Source organism: Nymphaea colorata, chromosome 11, assembly GCF_008831285.2.
Source record: "Nymphaea colorata isolate Beijing-Zhang1983 chromosome 11, ASM883128v2, whole genome shotgun sequence".
Classification (NCBI taxonomy): domain Eukaryota; kingdom Viridiplantae; phylum Streptophyta; class Magnoliopsida; order Nymphaeales; family Nymphaeaceae; genus Nymphaea; species Nymphaea colorata.
In genome coordinates, this window is record NC_045148.1 from 14643340 (window position 1) to 14665417 (window position 22078).

General features: G+C 38.3%; 2 protein-coding genes and 1 long non-coding RNA gene across 4 annotated transcripts in view; all 3 read left to right on the plus strand.

The window, feature by feature from the left end:
• Positions 1-11324, plus strand: part of LOC116263574 (protein STRICTOSIDINE SYNTHASE-LIKE 5-like) — a 35219-nt gene extending 23895 nt beyond the window's left edge. Inside the window, exons 3-4 of the mRNA XM_031643310.1 lie at positions 10214-10337; positions 11043-11324. Coding sequence (XP_031499170.1) covers positions 10214-10337; positions 11043-11324 — 406 coding nt within the window. The remainder of the gene's footprint in view (positions 1-10213; positions 10338-11042) is intronic.
• Positions 5648-7590, plus strand: LOC116265072 (uncharacterized). The gene is made up of 3 exons (XR_004174972.1): positions 5648-6115; positions 6655-6938; positions 7016-7590. It is a non-coding gene; the product is annotated as an uncharacterized LOC116265072 (long non-coding RNA).
• Positions 11325-14919: 3595 nt separating the features above from the next.
• Positions 14920-21454, plus strand: LOC116264260 (protein STRICTOSIDINE SYNTHASE-LIKE 4-like). 2 transcript variants are annotated; one of them, XM_031644393.2, is made up of 7 exons: positions 14927-15036; positions 15129-15212; positions 18080-18292; positions 19287-19357; positions 19565-19801; positions 19919-20045; positions 21026-21454. In XM_031644393.2, the coding sequence occupies exons 3-7, from the start codon at positions 18104-18106 to the stop codon at positions 21302-21304; spliced, it is 903 nt and encodes a 300-aa protein (XP_031500253.1). In that variant the 5' UTR covers positions 14927-15036; positions 15129-15212; positions 18080-18103; the 3' UTR covers positions 21305-21454. The 2 variants fall into 2 exon arrangements, with proteins under 2 accessions (XP_031500252.1, XP_031500253.1); XM_031644392.2 differs by having other exon boundaries at positions 14920-15212.
• The last annotated feature ends 624 nt before the right edge of the window (positions 21455-22078 follow it).

Here is a 22078-nt window from a genome sequence, read left to right on the forward strand (position 1 = left end):
TTATTAAACAAAGAGCAAGTGATTCAATCCAAGCAAAGTATAGCTGCCCCATCCTTGTTCGAAGCCAATCTTTGAATTGTGGATGTCGTGCACAACCAGAGTAGTCTGTTGCTGCCAGTTCGCTATGATGCCCCCTGTAGTTATAGAGGGAAAGGGATCGGGCTCAAGGCCACTACCCAACATCTCCCACTTGGCCATGAGACCGACAGTTTGCTTCCACTTTATGTGGGTTTCATGAGACCGACAGTTTGCTTCCACTTTATGTGGGTTTTCTGTTTCTAAGTTACGAGGTTTTCCATCATTGGTTGCTTCCACTATATGTGGGTTTTCTGTTTCTAAGTTACGAGGTTTTCTATCATTGGTTTGTCCATCGTAACTTTTCAAATATATCTCAACCCCATATGGGCTACATGTTTGGTAAACAAGTCTTCTGATATTCCCTTGGTAAGGAGATCTGCTACCATGTTATTGGTAGGCATGTATTCAACTGAGATTTCATTTTTCTCAATCATTTCATAAACATAATGGTATTTCACCATTATATGTTTACTCTTCGAGCTCACAGCTCCATTTTTCATAAGTGATATTGCTGTCAGATTATCACAATATAGTTGAACTGGTTCATGATCAAGATCTAATTTCAAGTCTTTCAAGAACCGATTTATCCAGACAGCAAATGTGGTAGCAACATTACATGCTACATATTCTGCTTCTTGTGTGTGTTGAGCAACACATCCCTGTTTCTTACAGGACCAGGCTATCGCTCTACCTTCAAAGAGGAATACATAACCAGATGTAGACTTACTATTATCTTTGCATCCTGCAAAATCCGCATCTGAATAGCCAACTAAGGTCAGCTCATCAGCTTGGTAGGACAATTTTAGTCCCTTTGTTCCTTTAATATACCGAAAAATCCTTTTGACTGCTTGCCAATGTGGCCATCCAGGATTACTTTGATAACGACTTACTAGACCGATAGGAAAACTTATGTCAGGTCTGGTACACAACATTAGATACATTAGACTACCAACAGCCTGTGCATAAGGAACATGTAATTTTTGTTGTTCTTCTCCAGGACAATCGTTCCTGCTTAGATTTGCTCCTTTAGCTATAGGGGTTCCGATTGGTTTGCAATATTGCATTCGAAATTTCTTTAAGATATAACCAATATATCGTTCTTGGCTCAAACTTAGAATTCTTGAGTCTCTATCTCGAGTGATCTTTATTCCTAATATGTATGAAGCTTCACCCAAGTCCTTCATTTCAAAGTTTTTGTTCAGCCAAGTCTTCGTTTTGACAATCATGTCGTTATCATTTCCAGTTAGTAATATGTCATCAACATATAATGATAGAATACAGAAAAGGCTCCCACTTTTCCAAACATACACACAGTGATCCAGTTGGTTTGCAACGAACCCAAGTTTTGTAATTGCTTTGTGAAAAGCAAAATACCATTGTCTACTAGACTGTTTCAGTCCATACAACGATTTATTCAACTTGTACACTTTGTCTTCTTTTTCCTTGATGACATATCCTGATGGTTGAGTCATATATATAGTTTCTTTCAACTCACCATTCAGAAAAGCAGTCTTTACATCCATCTGACAAATATCTAAGTCATAGAATGCCGCAATAGCCAAAATTATTCTGATTGAAGCAAACTTTGCAACCGGCGAATAGGTCTCTGAATAATCAATTCCTTCCTTTTGGGAAAAACCTTTCGCTACCTGTCTGGCTTTGAATTTTTCGACTGATCCGTCAGCTTTATACTTCTTCCTTAGCACTCATTTACATCCAATGGGTTTTCTGTCATTAAGAAGATCTACTAATTCTCAGACTTTATTCTTTTGTATGGATTCAATTTCCTCATCCATAGCGTTCACCCAATCTGATGATTCATGCGGATTTATCGCATCGTCATATGTCAGATTGTCGGACATTTCGTCAATATCTGCTAAACAGCATAGCTTCTCTGCAAGATATACATAATAATCACTCAAATATGAAGGTGGAGCCCTGGGTCTTTTAAGACCTAACAAAGTCTGATTTGATAAGTTATTTGTATCAGTTGGTTCATTGCCTAACTGTTCCCCAGTCGGTTCATTACCAGACTGTACACCAGACATTTCATGCTTAGTTGGTTCATTACCAAATTGATCTCCAGTCGGTTCATTACCAAACTGTATTCCAGAAATTTCATGCTCAGTTGGTTTATTACCAAACTGATCTCCAGTCGGTTCATTGCCAGACTGATCTCCAGTCGGTTCATTGCCAGACTGATCCACAGTTGGTTCATTACCAAACTGTACTCCAATCAATTCTCGCTCAATTGGTTCATTGCCAAACTGATCCACAGTTGGTTCATTACTAAACTGTACTCCAGTCAGTTCTTTGCCAGACTGATCATCTGAATAAATCAGATCCTCCAATAGATCGTTATGATCTTTCACTGGATTACTATCATTGTTATTTAGTTATTCAAGGAACTCCACATCTCTACTTTCTATGAGACCCATAGTAGAGTGATATAATCTGTAGCCTTTGGATTCTTTTGGATATCCAATAAACACACATCTTACTGATCTATTATCCAGTTTATCCATTTTTTGTTCTAAAACTTTTACATGTACTACAGATCATCATCTCTTGAGATGTCTTAAGTCTGGTTTCACACCAGTCTATCTCTCATAAGGAATGGTTGGGACTGCCTTGCAGGGCACTCGATTTATAGTATACATGGCTGTTAACACAGCCTCTCCCAAAAAAACTTTGGGTAACTGTGCACCTGCCAACATGAATCTCACCATGTTCAAGAGGGTTATGTTACACCTCTCAGCGACACCATTTTGCTGCGGTGTCCTAGGCATTATTCTTTGCCTATTAATCCCAAGGTCTTTGCAGTGTTTGAGGAATTTATTTGATGTATATTCACCTCCTCGATCAGACCTTATAACCTTGATGTTTTTCCCAAGTTGTCTCTCAACTTCAGATTTATATTCCTTGAATTTTTCAAGTGCTTCTGACTTATATCTAATAAGATAAATATATCCAAATCTTGAAAAGTCATCAATAAAAGTTATAAAATATAACTTTCCACTATGTGTTTGGACTCTAAAAGGTCCACAAATGTCGGTGTGGATTATTTTCAATAGATCAGTGGCCCGAATTACTTCAGATGGAAAAGGTTTTCTTGTCATCTTTCCATATAAACACACCTCACATTTTGTGAAATCATTTGCTTTAATGTCAGGTATAATACCTTGTTGTGCTAGAATCTTCATCTTGTTGATGCTTACATGGCCTAATCTTTCATGTCATAGATTTGTACTCACATTCATCGCACAATCAATATAAGCAGAACTAGAAGATTTATTCATATCATTGAGTTTGAACATACCATGTTCCTTAACATATTTTCCATCAAACATGGTCCTCCCATGTTTTCCACTGTGACTTTCTCTGGAACAAAACGAACTTCAAAACTTTTTCCAGTCAAAGCAAGGACTGACACTAAGTTCCTCCGCATAGAAAGAACATACAAGACTTCAGTAAGAATGACGCTTGTACCCCCAATATTCAGTCGATATGTGCCAACTCCCATTACATCACAGTATGAGTTGTTACCCATATAAACCTTTTGCATTCCCGGACTTAGGTTTTCCATACGAATCATGCCTTCTTTTGTTTTTGCAATGTGACGTGTAACTCTCGAGTCGACCCACCAACCAGTTAGATCTCCATCTGCAAACAAACACTCTGACACAACACAAATGACTTCTTCATTGTATTCCTCATGATCTTTTCCTTTGTTTTTGTTGTTCTGAATCTTGTTGTCCTTATTGTTCAAGAATTTTGTCCTGCAGTTCTTCTTGATGTGTCCAGGCTTCCCACATCTGTAGCATATCACTACAGTTCCTTGAGATCTTGGAGTTCCTGCAAAATTTCCTTTGAACTTGCCATCGGTTTTCTTTTTAAAGACTTTAGACCTTATAGGCGCAAGATTTGTTGGTTTTTCTTGAACATTCATAAGTTCTGCATCATTTCTGTTGGTCAAACGTTCTTGCTGAATAGCTAATTGTATATGGAGTTTCACTAGAGTCAAAGAGTCCAACTGAAGGCTCAAAGCTGTGACAACCATATTCCATGAAGGTGGCAAACTATTCAGAATGGTGCATATTTGCATGTTATCAGATATTAAATTTCCCACTAATGCTAGGTTCTTAGCCATGACCAACATTTTGTTTACACGGTCGACAACTTTATCTGACTCAGGTATACTGTTCTAACAATAGTTGAACATGCATAGTAGTAGTGGTGTTGAATTTGGATGAGATGCTATCTAACATTTCTTTTGCAGTTGGACAGTCTTCAAACACTCTGATCAGATCATCTTCCATGAATGTTAAGATGATGGTTTTGGTCATCAAGTCATCATTCTCAAAAGCCTCATATTCCTTCTTTTCTCCATCATTAGGTTTGTCTCCTAAAGTGGGAAAGAGCTTGTTGATCACATAAATTAGTCTTTCTAGAGTTAAGGTCAACATATCCTACGCTTGAATGTATGGAAATTTGTCCCATTTAGTTTTTCAGTCTTAGCTAATTCAAAGGCTCCCACTCTTGATGTCATTTCTAAATTAATTTGTAATGGCAAGCAAAATACAATTATACAATAAACATGAAGTAAACAATGAAAATACCATGTCAGGAAATTCTCAGTAGAAGTCTAAGGTATATCAAGAAGCAACACAATGTGAATTTCTTCTTTTATTTCCAAATTTATATTCAAAACCCTTTTGCTTCCAAGTTTTGATAGCAGTACTTGTTGGATCTTAAGCAACAATTATATCCAAAGCAAAAATCCAAAAGATTATTTAAATTCAAATCTTACCAATGTGGATCCACACACAATAACATCAACACTTTATTTGATATGTTTTTTAAACAAATAAAGTGGATCCAATATGAACATGTTTCAACATAATATCCATATCCAAATACGACACAATGTTTATAACGCCATTGGGTCATGCACACACAAAATAACAAAAATCCATAAGCATACATGCTGACCATTTTCAGCTTTTTGCACGAGGATCCCACTCTTGTAGTCATTTTGGAATTAATTCCATGACAAGTAGAGAACATTAATACATGAAAAATCAATAAGAAGAATAATATATCAATGATCTCCAATACCGTTCTTAAGTATCACTAGAAAACCCATACTAAAATTTTTTTATACCATCGGTTCCCTTCTCATATTTCAAAATTATTTTTAGAACTCTTTTTCTGCAATTTTTTTTTTATAAGCTTAAGGTACCAGTACGTAATTGTACATAAAAATCTCTATTTTTCGCCAAAATTGCAAAACAATTTACTGTAACCCTCTTTTAGCAATTTATGAGAACTTGGAGGGTACCACCACGCAATTTCGTATTAAATTCCTGGTTTTTGCTGAAATTAACTTTCGCAAGCCTCCTTTTGAAAAACTTTTCAGCAAAAAAAGTTGCGGCTTTAATTTTGGTAAAAATAACAGCCCTTTTAAAAATAATACACAAGTAGTGGACTATTTTTGGAATTTTTAAAAAATGCTATAAAGAACCCTCGGAACCTAATTTTCCTCATTTCTTCACTCGACACTCTCTCTCCTCTCGAGAGAACCCTTTGCTAGGGTTCTGCCCGCCACACCTCCCTGTCTCCGTTTGACTGATAATCTCAGGTGCGCCTCCGGCCGACCAACTCATTCAGGCGCTGCCTCCGGCCGACCAACTCATTTAGGCGCTGCCTCCGGCCAACCCACACCCTCAGGCGCTCTCTGGCCGACCCACGCTCTCAGGCGTTCTTGGTCAACAGGAAAGGTCGAAGAAGAAAAGAAAAACGACCTGTCGTTCCCTTTTTTTCTTGTTGACAGCGTCTGTAGTTGACGGCGTCGATCGGTTGGTGGAGAGGAAACCTCGCGTTGGTGCTCACGGGAAGAGGACGATCTCTCCCTCCCCGCGTGGGCAACAGTTTGCCCCTTTGATCTTGCTCTGTCGCGGCGACAGAGGGAACCAGAGAGTCGGTTTAAAGGATATTTGTCACAGGCTTTAAAAAAAACGCAGAGGACAACACGAAGGTAATCCTATCTTTTCTTATTCTCGTTCTCAGGGCTTTCCCCAAAAAAAATTGCTCCTGTGCGAGTTCTTGGCCAGACCCTTTTTGAGAGTCAAAACAGTTTTGAAAGACTGTTTAAAATAAAAATCTTAACGTCGTACATGCTTAGGCTCTTACTCTGACCCCTTGGACACAGGGGTATAAGAAAACAGCCATAGAGCAGAGGTAACATAACTCTATGTAAACTTTCTAACTTGAGCATGCTTCATGAATGTCTAATTTGATCAATATTATCATCTAGTATGCTTCCTACTTATTAGCCATGATCAAAAGAATGATAGACAGATGATATTCATGCCTACGTAGGAAGTGTCTTTGTATGCTTCAGAGGTACCAACAAAGCCCAAACGTACTTACTAGATTTTGAAATCGAAGAGCTGTCTTGCTCTCATGCTTCAAATCAATATAGCCTAGCATGCATTTATTTTCAGAAGCTAGTGCTTAAAACAGCATGATACACAAGCGACTAGCATGCACACTCAATTAATATGATCTTCACAGGCACCACAAAGATCAAGATCGAATTTCACTTATTGGAATTCGACAAGTATGGCTCTGATACCAATCTGTGAAGTAAGTCCACCACCAGCAGCGTGTCAAATGCAAGACCTGTGAGCAAGAGAGGAAGAAAGAAACAAGAGAGAAATTGATTTTGGGGGTTTGCTTCTGAGAGAAGCGTAGTTGATTTCTCAACCTTATAGTTAGATGAATAAAGGCTGAGCTTTATATACCGCCTCTCAGGATTTCCCCAAATCCCAGCTACGGTTATGGCATGAAGACTTATGGTAAGAATTAAAACGGAAACTTTAATATTTGATTTATTTCCTGTTTTAATTTCATAACTGTAAGATCTCCTTTGCAGTTATAGAGGGAAAGGGATCGGGCTCAAGGCCACTACCCAACAGCCCCCATCTTCTACCTTGATGTTCCCTGCAAATGCGAAGCAGATCTGAGACCGACCGCTTCCAGCTATCAGGATGTTGGCAGCATTTAGGACCAAGTCTGAGCCTCCCTGAAAGTGGAACGCCATTGTAGGAACCTCAACTGTTGTGTAGCTGGACAGGTCATAACAGGTATCAAGAAGAGAGAACGGCTGGGCATCCGGATACTTGCGTTGCGCCATGAAAGCACAGAAAGTCGACCCTGTAAGCCGTCGGCGGCAGCCGTGTAATCACAGTTCCGGAGTCTAAGACAGTGTCTTAAGGCTTCCAAAGACGGAAGAAGAAACAGGCAGGGGACGTTCACCCACACTCATTCTGATGACGGGGACGGCAATGGCGTGAACCGAGCGGGGCTGAAGATTTTGTTATAATATATATGCATCTTGTCATAAACGAAGGATCTGAAAATCTTAGAAGCCAGGATTTCAACATCTGAGATCGCCCTAAATTTTAGATTCGAAGAAACAAAATTTCCCCTTAAGAATTACATGGACTAAGTAAGGTTTATACATCCCCAAGAACGATCAACTTTGTGGATCTCAAGATTTTGCTCCGAGCTGTGATGAACTTCATTAAATCATCTCAGGCACAACATTAATAACATCAGCCCTCGGTGAATCTTATATATGGCTGGACAAATGAGCTGAGCTGACCAGTGCTGAGCCCAAAAGTTCTTATATTATCTCTTACTGAGAACCCAGTTTTTGGCTTGAACAAATTTCAACAAAAATTTGAGTTTAATTGGCCATAAAGTATATAATATCAGCCGTTTATTCCTTTATTAGTTACTTAAAAATATATTTAGGCATGAAAAATCAATTTTAAAATAGTCTTTTATTGGATTGATTAAAAGAAAACATATTTACAATATTAAAACAATTTAAAAAACAAAATTATGAAAAAAAAATGTAAGATTCATCTGATGTTATGTATTTAATGTTGCCACAAGTATATAAAAAAGAGAAGACGCCCCTTTTGAAAACGTAAACACACGTCGACGTTGGCTTTTCGTGCGATCCTTCTCCTATAATCGGACCTAACGGATCAGACCCAGCAGGATCAGAACTAATGTTATGGCTAACGCGATCTGGGTTTGGATGGGAGCTGCATGGTACTCAATCCAATAGCGGAGCCAGCGCCCATGCCAGCCCAAGATAGTTCCATATTTTTGCCTGCTTAATTTCAAGTTTGTTCTTGCATGTACCGGTTTTAGCTTCCGTTTTTCTTTTCATAAAATTAAAATTATAGGCATTCCACATGCACCAGAAAAAAACTCTAACTGCTTATAACAGTAGCAGAGCCAATGTGGGGCTGGCGTGAGCGCCGGCCCACACCAGCCCAAGGTACTAATACATAGCCAAAAATTTCCGGTATCCAAGCGACTAATTCATTGGTTGAGTCCTGCCGCTTAGTCCAAGCCTATATAATTCCAATATTATTCGAATCTGAATTTTTTAGGTCACATACCCAACCTACAATTATAGGAAATCCACATTAAGTACATTTGCGTGTTGCTAAAACTAAAGTTTGCATTTATATTGAACTAATAATTTTAATTTGTTGGAACTTAGTTGTCATGCCTACCTTCTGTCTACAATTTCGTATCAAGAAGTGCAACTTTATGATAATATATAGGCAAAAAAATAAAAAATTATATATAATATTCTATTAAAAAAAGTACTCCTAAAAATATTTATGGAACACTTAGGGAATAAAATGTGGTGCTGTTGATCAGCCAAAGAATCGAATAGATTTGTCACTTTATTCAAGTTAAGCAGTTATATGCAATCCAACCTTAATTAGCGTGCATTTTATAACTTACAAATACAACGTGGATCTCTAACATCCTTCCTTTTAATTATAATTTGTATTTAAACAATTAAAATTAGTTGAAAATTGGAACTCAATACAAGGAAAAACAAAAGTCAATAATTTAAACTGGTCAGAATGTAAAATACCCATCTTTTTTATAGTACCAACCTTTGTCATAAAAAATGTGTACGGGTATTAAACGGTAAGAAAAAAGATGTGTATAATACGGTAAAGTTTTATATCTCAAAAATAAAACGAGAAAAGTTCGGTAAATTTTTAAATAAATTTAAACATTCAATACATCTTAAAAATTATAAAAAATAAAAATTAATAAAAAATAAGAAAAACATATAATACGGGTATTATTCGGGTTTTATACTCGTTTTTTGTTTTTTTGATGTTTTTTTTAAATGCGTTTTATTGTTTTTGGGGTACAGCGTTTTTTTTTTTTTTTTACAACTACCAACATATAGCATTATAGTACCGTCCCATCGATTGGTACCGTGAAGCCTCCCTCATTTTTATGCATTCCTTGTCCTTGAGAGATCGTATAACTTGTATTCTTCTCCACATATGGTGACAACGAAACGAGGACGATACCAACACTAAAATCCATGGCAAGCTCACCTCTCAAAGGCATCTATCTGCACGTACCTGGTGGATCAAGGTGCTCCAGCACCTTCATTTCACGTAATATGTGTGCGTAAATAAGATCTTTTGAAGATTGAAATCATACCATATGAATGTTCATAAGACCCCATATACATGTCCAAGTAACATGCATGCATATACATATAAGGAATAAATTCAATAAATCCCGTTTCACAACTGGTTTTTGATGACCTCATTTTTCCTCTTGCACTTTTTTTCTACTTTTTACTTATAATATGACTCTCTTATATGCTATTTGGGAACAATAACATCATATTACTGTCTCATGTATCTAACTCAAAAATTGATTAGTATTTCATGAATTTACTCGGAGATGCATGAACAGTAACGTACTGTTTTCAAACAGCCTAGCCTCTTAAATTCTAGCATTTTGCCAGCAATGCTGTGGACAGGGGCGGAGGGAGGGGGGGGGCCTAAGCCATGGCCCCAGTCTGACTAATAAAAAAAAAAATTACATTGAAAAAAATATAATTTTTTAATTGCACCATGTATTTTTTTGATTCCATGAATGGCATCTTAATGTTCTGGAAGCTAAACCTCGAGGCCGGCTCTTGAAATACGATCCGCAGACCGGGAAAACATCTAATTTGCTGGACAACTTAGCGTTCGCTAATGGAGTTGCACTCTCACCTGAGCCGGTGCCCGGAATATTGGCTCACGGGGAAGCAAATGACCGAAGTGTTCATTGATAATTTACCTGGTGGACCTGATAATATCAATCTGGCACCGGATGGGACTTTTTTTATAGCATTAATAAAGGCATGTAGCCTCATTCATTCCTATCTTCTGTTCTGTTTGTCTGCAAACTATTATATACATAGTACATGCTCAAATCAAGCCTTTATTGGTTCTAAATTCATAGTCACAAATAATATTTTGCATTTTAAACGGTGAAGTTTTTATCATAATACGGTGAGCTTAAAAAAACAAGAAAAAAATGAGAAAAATAATTTTAAAAAAAATTAAAAAACTAATAATAGAAAAAATATAAAATAAGTGGGAAACTAATAATGCAAACTATAGTTGCAAGAAATAAAAAATGAAAAAAAAAATACTGTTTGGCATTAGAAAAATGAAAAAAAATGAAAAAGTGAAAAAAATGTGACAAAATGCCTTAAAACACGTTTTTAAAAAAAAAAAGTTTTTAAAATTTTAAACAGTAATTTAATTTATCACGTATTTTCATGTTTTTTTCGAAAAAAAACACGTTTTTTTGTGACTATGGTTTTAAATCCATGGATCTCTATTAAGAGAAGTTGTCTTACTTTAGATCCGTCCGTTAAAATTAAAGAAGAGATCAAAAATTCATTTTATGTTTAATATATCTTTTAATCAATTTAGATCTCTGTCGACGGAGGAAATTAAACACCCCTTTTTTTAATGTCGGACAGCTAGATTTAGACTTATAGTGATGTCTTCGTTGGCTTCTCAATGTAACGGACTGTGTACTTTAATTAATTCCAGTTGGGATTAGGTGGCTATAAAGAGTTCGTTCACAAACCAAAGTTGGTGAAACGCGTGATCGCAAAATCGCCCGCACTGTTTCACTGGATCTTCAACACAAGAGGCAAGGCCACGGTCATCAATGTAGAGATCCATGGAAAGATCATCAACTATTTGGATGATTCCAAAGGAAAAGTTATGTCGTTTGCGACTTCAGCAACGGAATTCGAGGATCATCTTTACTTGGGCAATCTGAATACCAGTTTCATTGGTAAATTAAGATCGCAGAAAGCCAAGAAATGAAATGCTGCAGTGTGTGGAAAGTACAAATTGTTGTTGGTGTATGGAACTTGATTCATACTGGACACTCATATGCAATACCGCGAATTTCGCCCTAATCCTTATGTTGACAGGAGGGCCGCAGTTTTCAGTGGGTTTTCTCTTGAGAGTGTTTGTGTTCATCTGTGAGTGAATAGTAAAGATCTGCGCGACCGTGGACGTAGGAAAGTATTACTTCGAACCACGTAAATCTTTGTCTTCTTTCTTATTATTTCTAACCTCCTCTTAGAGTGCGTCAAAAGAGTTTGTATTGTTCCTAACACTTGTGACGATAGAGAAGCAATTTACGACTTTGAATCAGTGGCAGGACGACTTTTGGCCAGTGCATGTTGGCGTGAAACTTTTCTTAGCTAGGCTATTTTGATTCAGATGAACTGTAATCTGATTAGTCAGATTCAATACGGAAAAGGTTTACGTCTGATAATAATCCAGTTCAAACTTGGTAGACGATATTCTTACTTCAATCCGATTATATGTAAATATTTGTGTTCATTTTGCATTTTGTGCTCCTTTTCATTCATTTTTTTAGCTTTTGAATGTTTCTTGCAAACATCAAGCGAACCCGTTTTGTGAAATGGATTAAGGTACTTGAGTGCCGTTAATCTTGAGGGTGAGCTGAGAAACGATTTCACATCTATGGACAGACCTTAAATACATGAATGCAGTATGCATATGCTGCTTGAGCTGGAAGGGGCACTTTTATATATATATATATATATATATATATATATATATATATATAAAAGATTCTCATTTAAAAATGAAGAAATTTTAAGAGACTGGTGCAAGTAGTTGCCCACACCAAATCACCATGTGGCTATGCCACTGCCTCCCATGCACTCGGCCAATGGGTGATTTTTCAGCCTTTCATTTGAATGGATGTAAGAGCCAACATGTGGCATCCAAATATCGACCCATTTGGACCCTAAATCAACTGAATCAGCGAATTGAACCAATCATGGCCTCTTCCTTTTATAATAACAATTAGTTATGCATACAGCTTTTATAAGTAAACGACAACTCAATAGGTAGTCCCAATCTACAAAATCTGCCCCGATAGGGCAATTCAGCTCATATCAACCTCTTATTTTACAAAATTTATTTTTTTATTCAAAGTAAAATTTTATTTTTTGGCTTTCTAATTTAGGTCAGTTTGGTCGACATGCTGATGCAGGTAGGGGCGGAGCTAAGATAGAGCGTACATGTAACATGGGCCCTGACCCCACCTCAAAAAAATCTACAAAAATTTTGAAAAATGGTATTTCAGTTCTGGTCAAAATTTACAAACTTTAAATCGGTCCACTTCATAAAAAAATTCTACCTTTGCCCATGGATACAAGCCATCAACTTGATTTTTGTTCTCTTCATAGAAGATTTTAGATTGCGAGTAACCTGACCTACTTTACCGAGCTTAGTCACGGTCGACATGGACCTCCTGGGTCGAGCCGTAGGCAGGAGCGGTGGTCAGTCCATCACTCTCAAAAAGCTGGTCGAGTGCCAACTGGGCTCGGTCCCACCGGCGACCTAGTGGCTCACCGTCTGGGGACTAAGGTTAAACGTCGCCCTCATGTGTTGGATAGGATAAGGTTTAGCAAAAAAAGGCAACCACATTCGGATAATGCACCTTTTTCACTACTCTCATTCAAAAAGCTGTTCATTTTCCTCCATGCCTAGGGTTATCAACATTTGCACTGCATACTTTAACCCAAGCATAAATTAATGTATTGTTCGATCATAGATATTCAATTCTGTTGATTCAAAACAATCAGACCGGATCCCTAACAAACAAGAAAATTGTATTGTTCGATCATTAACATCTTTGCTCGATCGTTAATTGCGAGTTAAATGTAAATGGATTGGCAATACCTGATTAACGACTGATTACCGATCTGTTTATGCAAATCTAGTAAAGCAATTAGAATCCAATTTAGTAACATGACTCCAACTTGGTATTGCAATTTCATGATGGAATTCTTCCAGTGTTTGATATCTTAAGCTAATTGGTTTGAAAATATAAAGTCCAAATTTGAAATGGAATTCCAATCTAATTTACATTGAGTCCGATTAAATTGTATATACATCTCCTAAGTGGACACGGTTCACAAGATCCGAACCAGTTCCTCTACCCAAAACCCAAAAGAATTAAACCAGAGCACAAACCCGCTCCGTGATTACAAGTCATGAAATCCGAACCCAAATGCATAAAGGGAAATGTGCTAAGTGTAAACCGGGCCTAGTGCCCAAATCAAACTGAACCACCCTTGAACCATGCGAGTCCAAGGTGGGAACCTCATTCGGGTAGCCGCCCGAACTTCGGATTTAGCATAAGGCTAGACCTGAGTGGCCTAGCAATTTCCCAGGATTCAGGGTCCTAGACTGCCCTCGTGGAAATGGGATTCGCTATAGGTTCGGTTTCATTCAACTCAGCGAATCCTACAACTAGCTCAGGACGACCTTGAGACTTATCCGTTTCAAGCACACACTCGGACCTTACTGCTCCACCCACTCCTCCCACTGCAACATGTTCGAGCGATGCCTTAACCTCCTTGGGGTGATTCAGATTCTATGTGAATGCTGCACCAATTTTAACTGTCAAGATCATCTCCAGCTAGGTATGCCTAAGGCATAAAGCTATAGGAGATGGGAGAATAAGTAAGTTTTGGACCACGCAAACCGATCTGATCAAGAACTCTAGAGTGTTCAAGTGATCTAGATTTTTTTTTTTTTTTGGTTCCCTTCCCCAATCTTAAACAAAATAAAAGGTGGCTTCTGACTATCTCAATGACAAGACTTCCTCTGAGGTTATATCATATGGGGCCAAGAAAACGGACTCCCAAACTTGGACATATCTGTGTATTTTAAGAGAAGGAAACATGCAGATAACTGATTAGTCACGTCCGATATCTGATAATGAACACGAACCGAACCTGACCCACATGTTAAGTGGGTCAGGTCCAACTCAGAAGAGGGCAAAACTTACTCTCCAAGAACCGTACCACCGGCTGGACCCAGAGCCGGGACACAACCCTCTTGTTGACTGCAATTGAACCAAGCAAAAGTTGCCGACACAACCATGCTGGTGGCTGTCAATCTGGATCGGGCCATGTGGAGAAATTGTTATTTTTATCAAGGAAATTTCCACTGGGAGTTTATAAGAGACGTCGCATTTCTGATGCAGGTGGAAAACTTTATGTAGCTACTCGGATTCTCCATATTGCAATTGAGATTGTATTACATGTAGTAACACATTTACAATTTTTTAGTTAAAAGTTGTGTTTCCTTTAGCTGAATAAACTCGAGCCAAATCCAAGTTTGGTGTAGAATATCATGCACCATGCATTAATTCCACGAGTCCCATCTGAATGTTTGTTGGGCCGATTTCTTTATCCCGAAATGCGAGTTTTATCGAGTTTAATCAATAGGGGCAATCATATTCTCAGTATTAATTTCATTCTTTTATTTTTGAGTGGAGGATGGAGGGGGTGGCTGGGAAGAGTTGACAAAACCATGTAGGCACAAAAGATTTTTTTTTTTTCTTTTAAATAGAACCCACTGGGAGTAGATCAGATAGAAGAGACAAGAACGCATATGAAGTATGAAACTGATCTACCACTCGCTCTCAGTCACCTGGTAGAAAATCCTTCCTTCCTTCCTTCTTGATAGACTCAAGCTGCAGGTGAAGAACAGTAGCAATAGCTCCCACTCATGGCTGGTGTGGCTGCAATTGCCAGTTTCCTTCTCATTTCTCTCGTTGCCTTTCTGCTCCAGATATTTCTCTCCTCGCCCATCTCCCCAGAGGCGTTTGAACCGCCCCCTGTTCTGGGGGACTTCACCAAGAATGACAGGCTTCAGGTACCACCGCTCTCTCCCCATATCAAATGAAGCATCATGCGTGATTGTGAATTTTGATATCCATGAAATGCCTTCGATTCGATTCCGCAACTTCTGGATTGCAGATTCTGAAATGGTGTAGTAAATGATACATCTACCGACTGACTTTACGCTGGCAAGCCTTTCATCGATAAAAGCATCTTTCTTTGCTTCTCCAACTGTTCTTATGTCTGGAGACGAAAATCATAGCCTGTTTCCAGCAGAAATGTCGGAGTGGCAGAACGGAGAACCCTTTGCATTTTATGAATCGATTTTCGAAGCTTTCTTTCTAAAATCCGTCGTTTCATCTCCTGCAAAGTTCCTTTCCTCTTACGGGTCTCTCTTATTTTTTTTTTTCACTTTTCTTCGTTTTCGATTTTTTGTCTCCCACGAACCACTGTAGATGGTTGTTTTCTCACCTTTGCATTCTCAAATGATTTCCCATTCTCATGATGAATCGCCTCGTAAATTAATTTGGAGAGAAATTGATTCCCCATATGGTAAAACAAACACCCAGGGTGTGGTGCTTCAGATTTTTCAGATTTTCTGCTGCTTAATTCTCTGGAGAAAGCCATTTCAAGGGACTGAATCTTTTCCAAGTGACACTAAGGTTCAGAGACTGGAAATGTTTACACTTGATATGGAAGGATGAGAAAGACAAATCTTCCAAGTCATTGGTAAATTTACCAGTAGCATGTCGCGACTTTTTTAGATGTCACCAGCTAAACTGCTGAAAAAAAAAAAAAAAACTTGCTGTCCGCTTCCGAAGGATTGCCCCCATCACAAACTCGTCGCCTTTGTGGAATGATCGACGAAAGCTTGTCCAGTTTCCTCGGCAAGGAGTTCTATTAATGTCTGCAATTTTCAGGTTCTCTGTCTCTCACTTTGCATTTTCTGCTTCTGCCCAACTCGATCCGACTCTGATTTTCCGTGATCAATCCCACCGATTTACAGCCGCGATGAACAAAGCACACTGGTCGCTTTGCCTTTTTCCTTTTTACTGCATTGTGTTCTTTCTTACCCCTTGGTAAGCGTCGACTTTCTTCGCTATTTGCCACTTTATTCCTTAGGTCTCTTCCCAAAATCTACTTGTAAAGGACATTGGTTGTGGAAGCTTTTTAAGTAATAATCTTCATTCAAAGTGCAAGATCACCATTGGTTGGAGGAGACGACTGATTCCTCTTTAAAGAATACATTATGGTTAATCTAATACCTCCGGAACGCAGGAACCATTACCAACAAATTAATTTACAACTCCTTTCGACTAGACCTTGTATAGAATCAAGTGCAGAGAACCTGGTTCTTGTGTGGAGACGAGTGTTAAAAGCAGGTTCATAACATGGTTTTGAGGTAATCCACTTGGGCCACTATTCTTCTGCTGCTGTAGGAGAGCGTCTCTCATTGTCCTTGATAATGCGTCAAATTTATAAGTAGTACTCGATCATGTACTAATGGATTGTGGGGAATCTGGGAGTTAAAATTAATGTTAAAATATTCTGGAATGATTGGCAATCCAAACTGCGAAGCGGCGGACTTGTAGTTCACGATAACATTATCTACACATAGACCGCGTCACAGAATCCGATAGCGACGGTCTCTTTTGGTGATTCTTTATGCTTTGTATGTGCATCTGTGTATTGTAGGTGCTTTAATGCAGCTTGTTGAGTGAGCAAGAATCTTAGTCTTTTGGTTTTTATGAGCAATGTGTTCCTGAACAGCTAATAATGGTAGTGAGATATTTTAGTTGACGGGTATATCATAAGTCCACAGTTCCGATTTCATAGATAATGAGAAGGAGAAAGACTTCGACATCTCACCCGAACAGTCCTGGTTTGGAGTGTGTGTTACGTGAGTGGTCTTACTAACCAAATATGCACATCACATTGAATTTGTCGACTTCTATAAAACAAGAAAACGTTCATCACATAATATGCTGTTGATTCAAAAAGAAACTACGAATACGAACAAAAAAAGTATTACAAATTGGCATGGCCTACCCTAAGGAACAATCTCCTTCTTGAGAAAAAATAAATAACCTAAATTGGTCTTACTCTACACCAAGAAAAAATAAACACCATCAAAGAACATCTGCATAGCGAAAAGAAAATTACATGCTCTTTTGTATATATTATGATCATTTCAAAAATGGCGTTTACGATGCCTTCCGTCTCTTTCGAAATTAGTTTATGACAAGTTCGACCGTGAGACAAACTTGAATTGCTTATAATTGTAAAACTTAAAACAAAATGTCGAAATCTGATACTTACATCATAGTTTGTAATCCAACTAATTTAAGACTACTGATTTTCATGACCTTGTAAAAACTGGTCTACTTATTAAATTTTAATTGCTTTTTTTTTATCTCCTCTAAATCATTTTAAATTTATTGCCGCAGTTCAACTATATATATATATATATATATATATATATATATATATATATTAAATGCTGGCCACAAACGTCTACGTCTATATAGTATCGTCCGACTTGTCGTGCGAATCTCACCCCTTTGTTGCATAGTCGCCACGGACCTGTGACCTTGCCATCTGGCTAGCGGGATAAGCGACGGGCACCGTTATTTGTAAGTTTTGGATCGTTAGAATATAAATTCGGATCCACTTGTATTGAAATTGGATTTCATACCCGAAGTTTAGCTAATTTTGTCTGGATTGGATTTAGATTGCCGAATCTGAGTACATGCTTTCACGTGGGTTATTTTTTTTGTCGTCATTTTTATCAGATCCAATATGTTTGTGGCACTGCTTTATTATTGGATCGTAATACATATATCGCAATTCATTTTCAAATGTCAGTACTTACGTATCGTGATCTATGTTGCAATTAATTAGGAAGTAGAGAAACTTGGAGAAGGGATGCTTGATGGACCCGAAGATGTATGTGTAGACAAATCCGGAGCGATCTACACAGTGACCAGAGATGGGTGGATCAAGAAGATGCACAAGAACCAGTCATGGGAGAACTGGAAGATGATTGCCGGCCCGACTTTGCTGGGACTCACCTGTTCTATCGCCGGAGACATTATCGTCTGTGACGCTGACCGGGTGAGACCATCATGACCCATATATCAAAATTCGTTGCTCTTATATATATATATATATATATAGCCCACTATAACTAACACAAATTACAATTACTTGCTTCCATTTTGCTCTTAAAACGGCAAGCATGTGATTACACTGCTAAATTTCTTAGAAAAACTAATCCATATGATCATCTGACGAGTTTTTATTTGGTTATCAATTGGCTGACTGAATGGATCAAAAGGAACCGATCGACAAAGAGGAAGAATCCATAGCTGATAGATGCACGGTTCAATTTTCATTGGCATATCTCGTTGGGGATAGAACCATGAAGAGAATATCGGGTTCTTGGGTGAAGGGGAGTGTTGTGTAAAGTGGGTCGCCTTCTATCTAGGAAGTTTTCAAATCCTTGGGTAGTTCTTGGGTCCAAAGAAGACTTCATAGCAACAGAAAACGCATTTTTTTAACAAAAAAAGAGCGTTAAAAGTGTTAACAACAGTTCAGTTGAAAAGAAAAACGGAAACAAAGGCATTTTTTGATAAATGCAAAAAAAAAAAAAAGAAGTAAACGTGTTTTCCCCCATTTTTCCAGTTGTTTTTTCATGTTCTTTCTGTGTTTTTTTGCTGTTTTTAATTACCAAATATTTACTTTCACATTTTTGGCATTTATTCTCAAGATTTTGGCCAAATTTTCTATTTCTCACCGAATGATTAATTTTTGTAAAATTTGCCAAAATTTTCCCCAGGGAACATTTGAAGTCGAGAAAGACCTCATATTTTAAAACTCAAAAACAATATTTGTGGCCGTGATCTCAACAAGTGTTCGGCCCTCCTCTGCCTGACACAATCTTGGGACCTTTGAGTTCTTCAGCCTGTTCAAGAAATGTTAAAACCCACACACACACACACACACATTTGGTGAAGAAATTGAAAACATGTAGTGTAGGAAGTTTCTCAGTGAAATTCAACAAGTGCAAATGAACTAACCTAAGCATTCCTTTCTTTTTCTTGTGCAGGGATTGCTCAAAGTTGGACAAGATGGCACTGTTACTCTCCTGGCCTCCGAAGTTGACGGTTCTAGAATATGGTAACACATATAAGACTCATCTCTTTTAGAAATATGGACAAATTTTAACCATGAAAGCTCAATGAGCACCACCTTAAACGTGTCCATACATACGTCATGACCAAAGCAATATTTTTGTCGATAACATTACCAGATCCCCTGCAACTTCATTTTGATCAGCCGGAGGAGGAAGACGAATGTGTGCTTAACTTCCTTGTGTGTTTGCAGCTTCACTGAGGCGGTGACGGAGGGGAGGGATGGGAGCATTTATTTCACCGACGCAAGCGCCAAATACGGATACTGGGAATGGCATCTTGATCTGCTGGAAGCTCGACCCCATGGCCGTCTCCTGAAGTTCGACCCGCAGACCGGCAGAACCTCTGTTGTTCTGGACAACCTGTACTTCGCCAACGGCGTTGCTCTTTCCCGTGACCAAGATTTTGTCGTTGTATGTGAAACTTGGAAGTAAATTTCCCTTCCCCTTTTCTGCTAGCTACTTCAAAAAAATTGTGTATATATATATATATATATATTCCCGTTATCGTAATCTAATCTGTTCTAAGATTGTTGGGCTTCTTTCAGATTCCGATGCCTGAGACATTGGCTGACTGGAGAGCGAAAGACTGAGGTGTTTGTTGATAATCTACCAGGTGCCCCTGACAATATCAATCTTGCGGAAGACGGGACATTTTGGATAGCACTATTAGAGGTATATATTCACCTGCACCTTTGTTTTACTCACTGAATATCGATAAGCTGCATGTCAATCGCTAGGTGGGTTGGCTTGAAACCTCCGAGTTAAAAGGAGGTCCATAGTTCGATACCGGGGTCTTACATCCTTTGATCCGAGGCATGTGCTAAACTAAGACGAACACTACACATATGAGCCACTGGGTCGGACCCTGATGAACGTCTGCCCAAGAGGCTTCAGTACCAGACCCATGTTCTGACCGCGTCAGATTTTGATGAGAAAACTTTAGACGTTGTAAACTAAACCCCGCCGACAAATAACTAGGTTCGGACCCAGTTTGAAGTGAGCCCCATAACCATCCGGTTAATAATTGGGTCCTACAAAAGTTACGATCCAAATTCTTACTGGATCCCGCTGTTTCATACAAAATCACACTCTACATCATTTTTTATTTGCCTAAGTTGCTGTATTTTAAAACTTAAAAATTTATACTTTCAAACTTTTTTTTTTTAATTTTGATTTTTCCCTTCTTTTGTATTTCCATTCCACCAAGATTCTATATTCTCCTCTCATTTTTTTTTTTTAATTTTCAGAATTCCTGTGGACTATTATATATAACCTATATATTTACACATGCACTTTACCATGCCTCCATATTCAAATTTTTTAAAATCACTGTGCCAATACCGCTTCACCGTACCTATACCTGAATCTGTAACTGCGTCCATATGAATTATGCTGTGGATCTGGATTCATTATGTGCACACCCTATTTCTGATTTTAGACCTGGACTTAGAATGTGAAGGGGCTACAGGAAGTAAGACTTCGTGGATGGGCTTGAGTCGGCACTACTTGGCCTAGATCCTAATGTTTAGTAAATAGATATATTTTGACCAAGGGTGACCCAAAAGCGGCTTCAATCTCTTTCCCGCTTCAAAAGCCCGCTTCCTTATTTTGGGTAGGTGTTTATATCTCTCTTATTATACATGCTTTTGCAGATGAGAACAGGCGGGAAAGAGCTCATATATAGCTCGAAATTGTTTAAGCATATACTTGTGAAGATACCTAGGCTGCTTAACCGGTATCTGAAGATAAGACAGAAGGCGATGGTTATAAATGTAGATGCTGATGGGAAGATCATCAACTACTTGGACGATTCTACTGGAAAAGTTATATCATTGGTGACTTCAGCAGTACAATCTGGGGATCATCTTTATCTGGGCAATCTTAATACCAAGTTCATTGGGAGATTAGCACTGCAAAAAGCGAAGAAATAGTCGAGTAAAAGGTGTTAGGATGCCCTGAGCCTAATCAATCATCAATCTGAATAATATGTTCTTTTCCTTTTCCTTTTTTGTTAATAAGAATGCCTGTTAGAAATGTCAATGTTTTCGGCACATGAATTACAGTATGTTGGTTCAAGAGAAGCCCGCAAATGTGGTCACACCGAATGGATTGTTCCTATGTCAGTCCGGTCCTCATGTTGGTGGGTTCAATGGCTTCTTACTTACCATTCCCCTGTAACGGCTTCAAGCATCGGGCTTGGTGCGTCGGTTATGGTGCAACAAATATGTAACATAACAAAAAAGCTTTAATGCTCAAAAGAACTAAAAAAACTCAAATGCAAGGAGAAAGTATCATGTTCTATTGATAAAATATAATTTGCATGCATATATTAGTTTGGTGGGGATCATTGTTGTAATCTGTAAACAAACGGAATTGAATGTTTTGAAAAATAATAAGGTTGTTAGCAGACCTTTCTACGTTCACCTTTATCCCGAGTGCACAAAGTCATAATTCTTGACAAACTTAAATTGATAGGTAGACTTCTGCAATAAAGGTGAGCGGTCTATACCTCCCAGCAGTCCATTATTGGAAAAAAAGTAGGTCTCTTAAAACTTTTGTCCACCGCCCACCATCCGCCCTCGAGTAATGAGTAAACAGAATAAAATATTGGAAAGGCGAGCCAATGCTCAAGTGGGCAGAATATCTGACTAACAAGCCACCTCTTCACTTCAAACGAGAACATGAATTTGACAGATAATGTACCC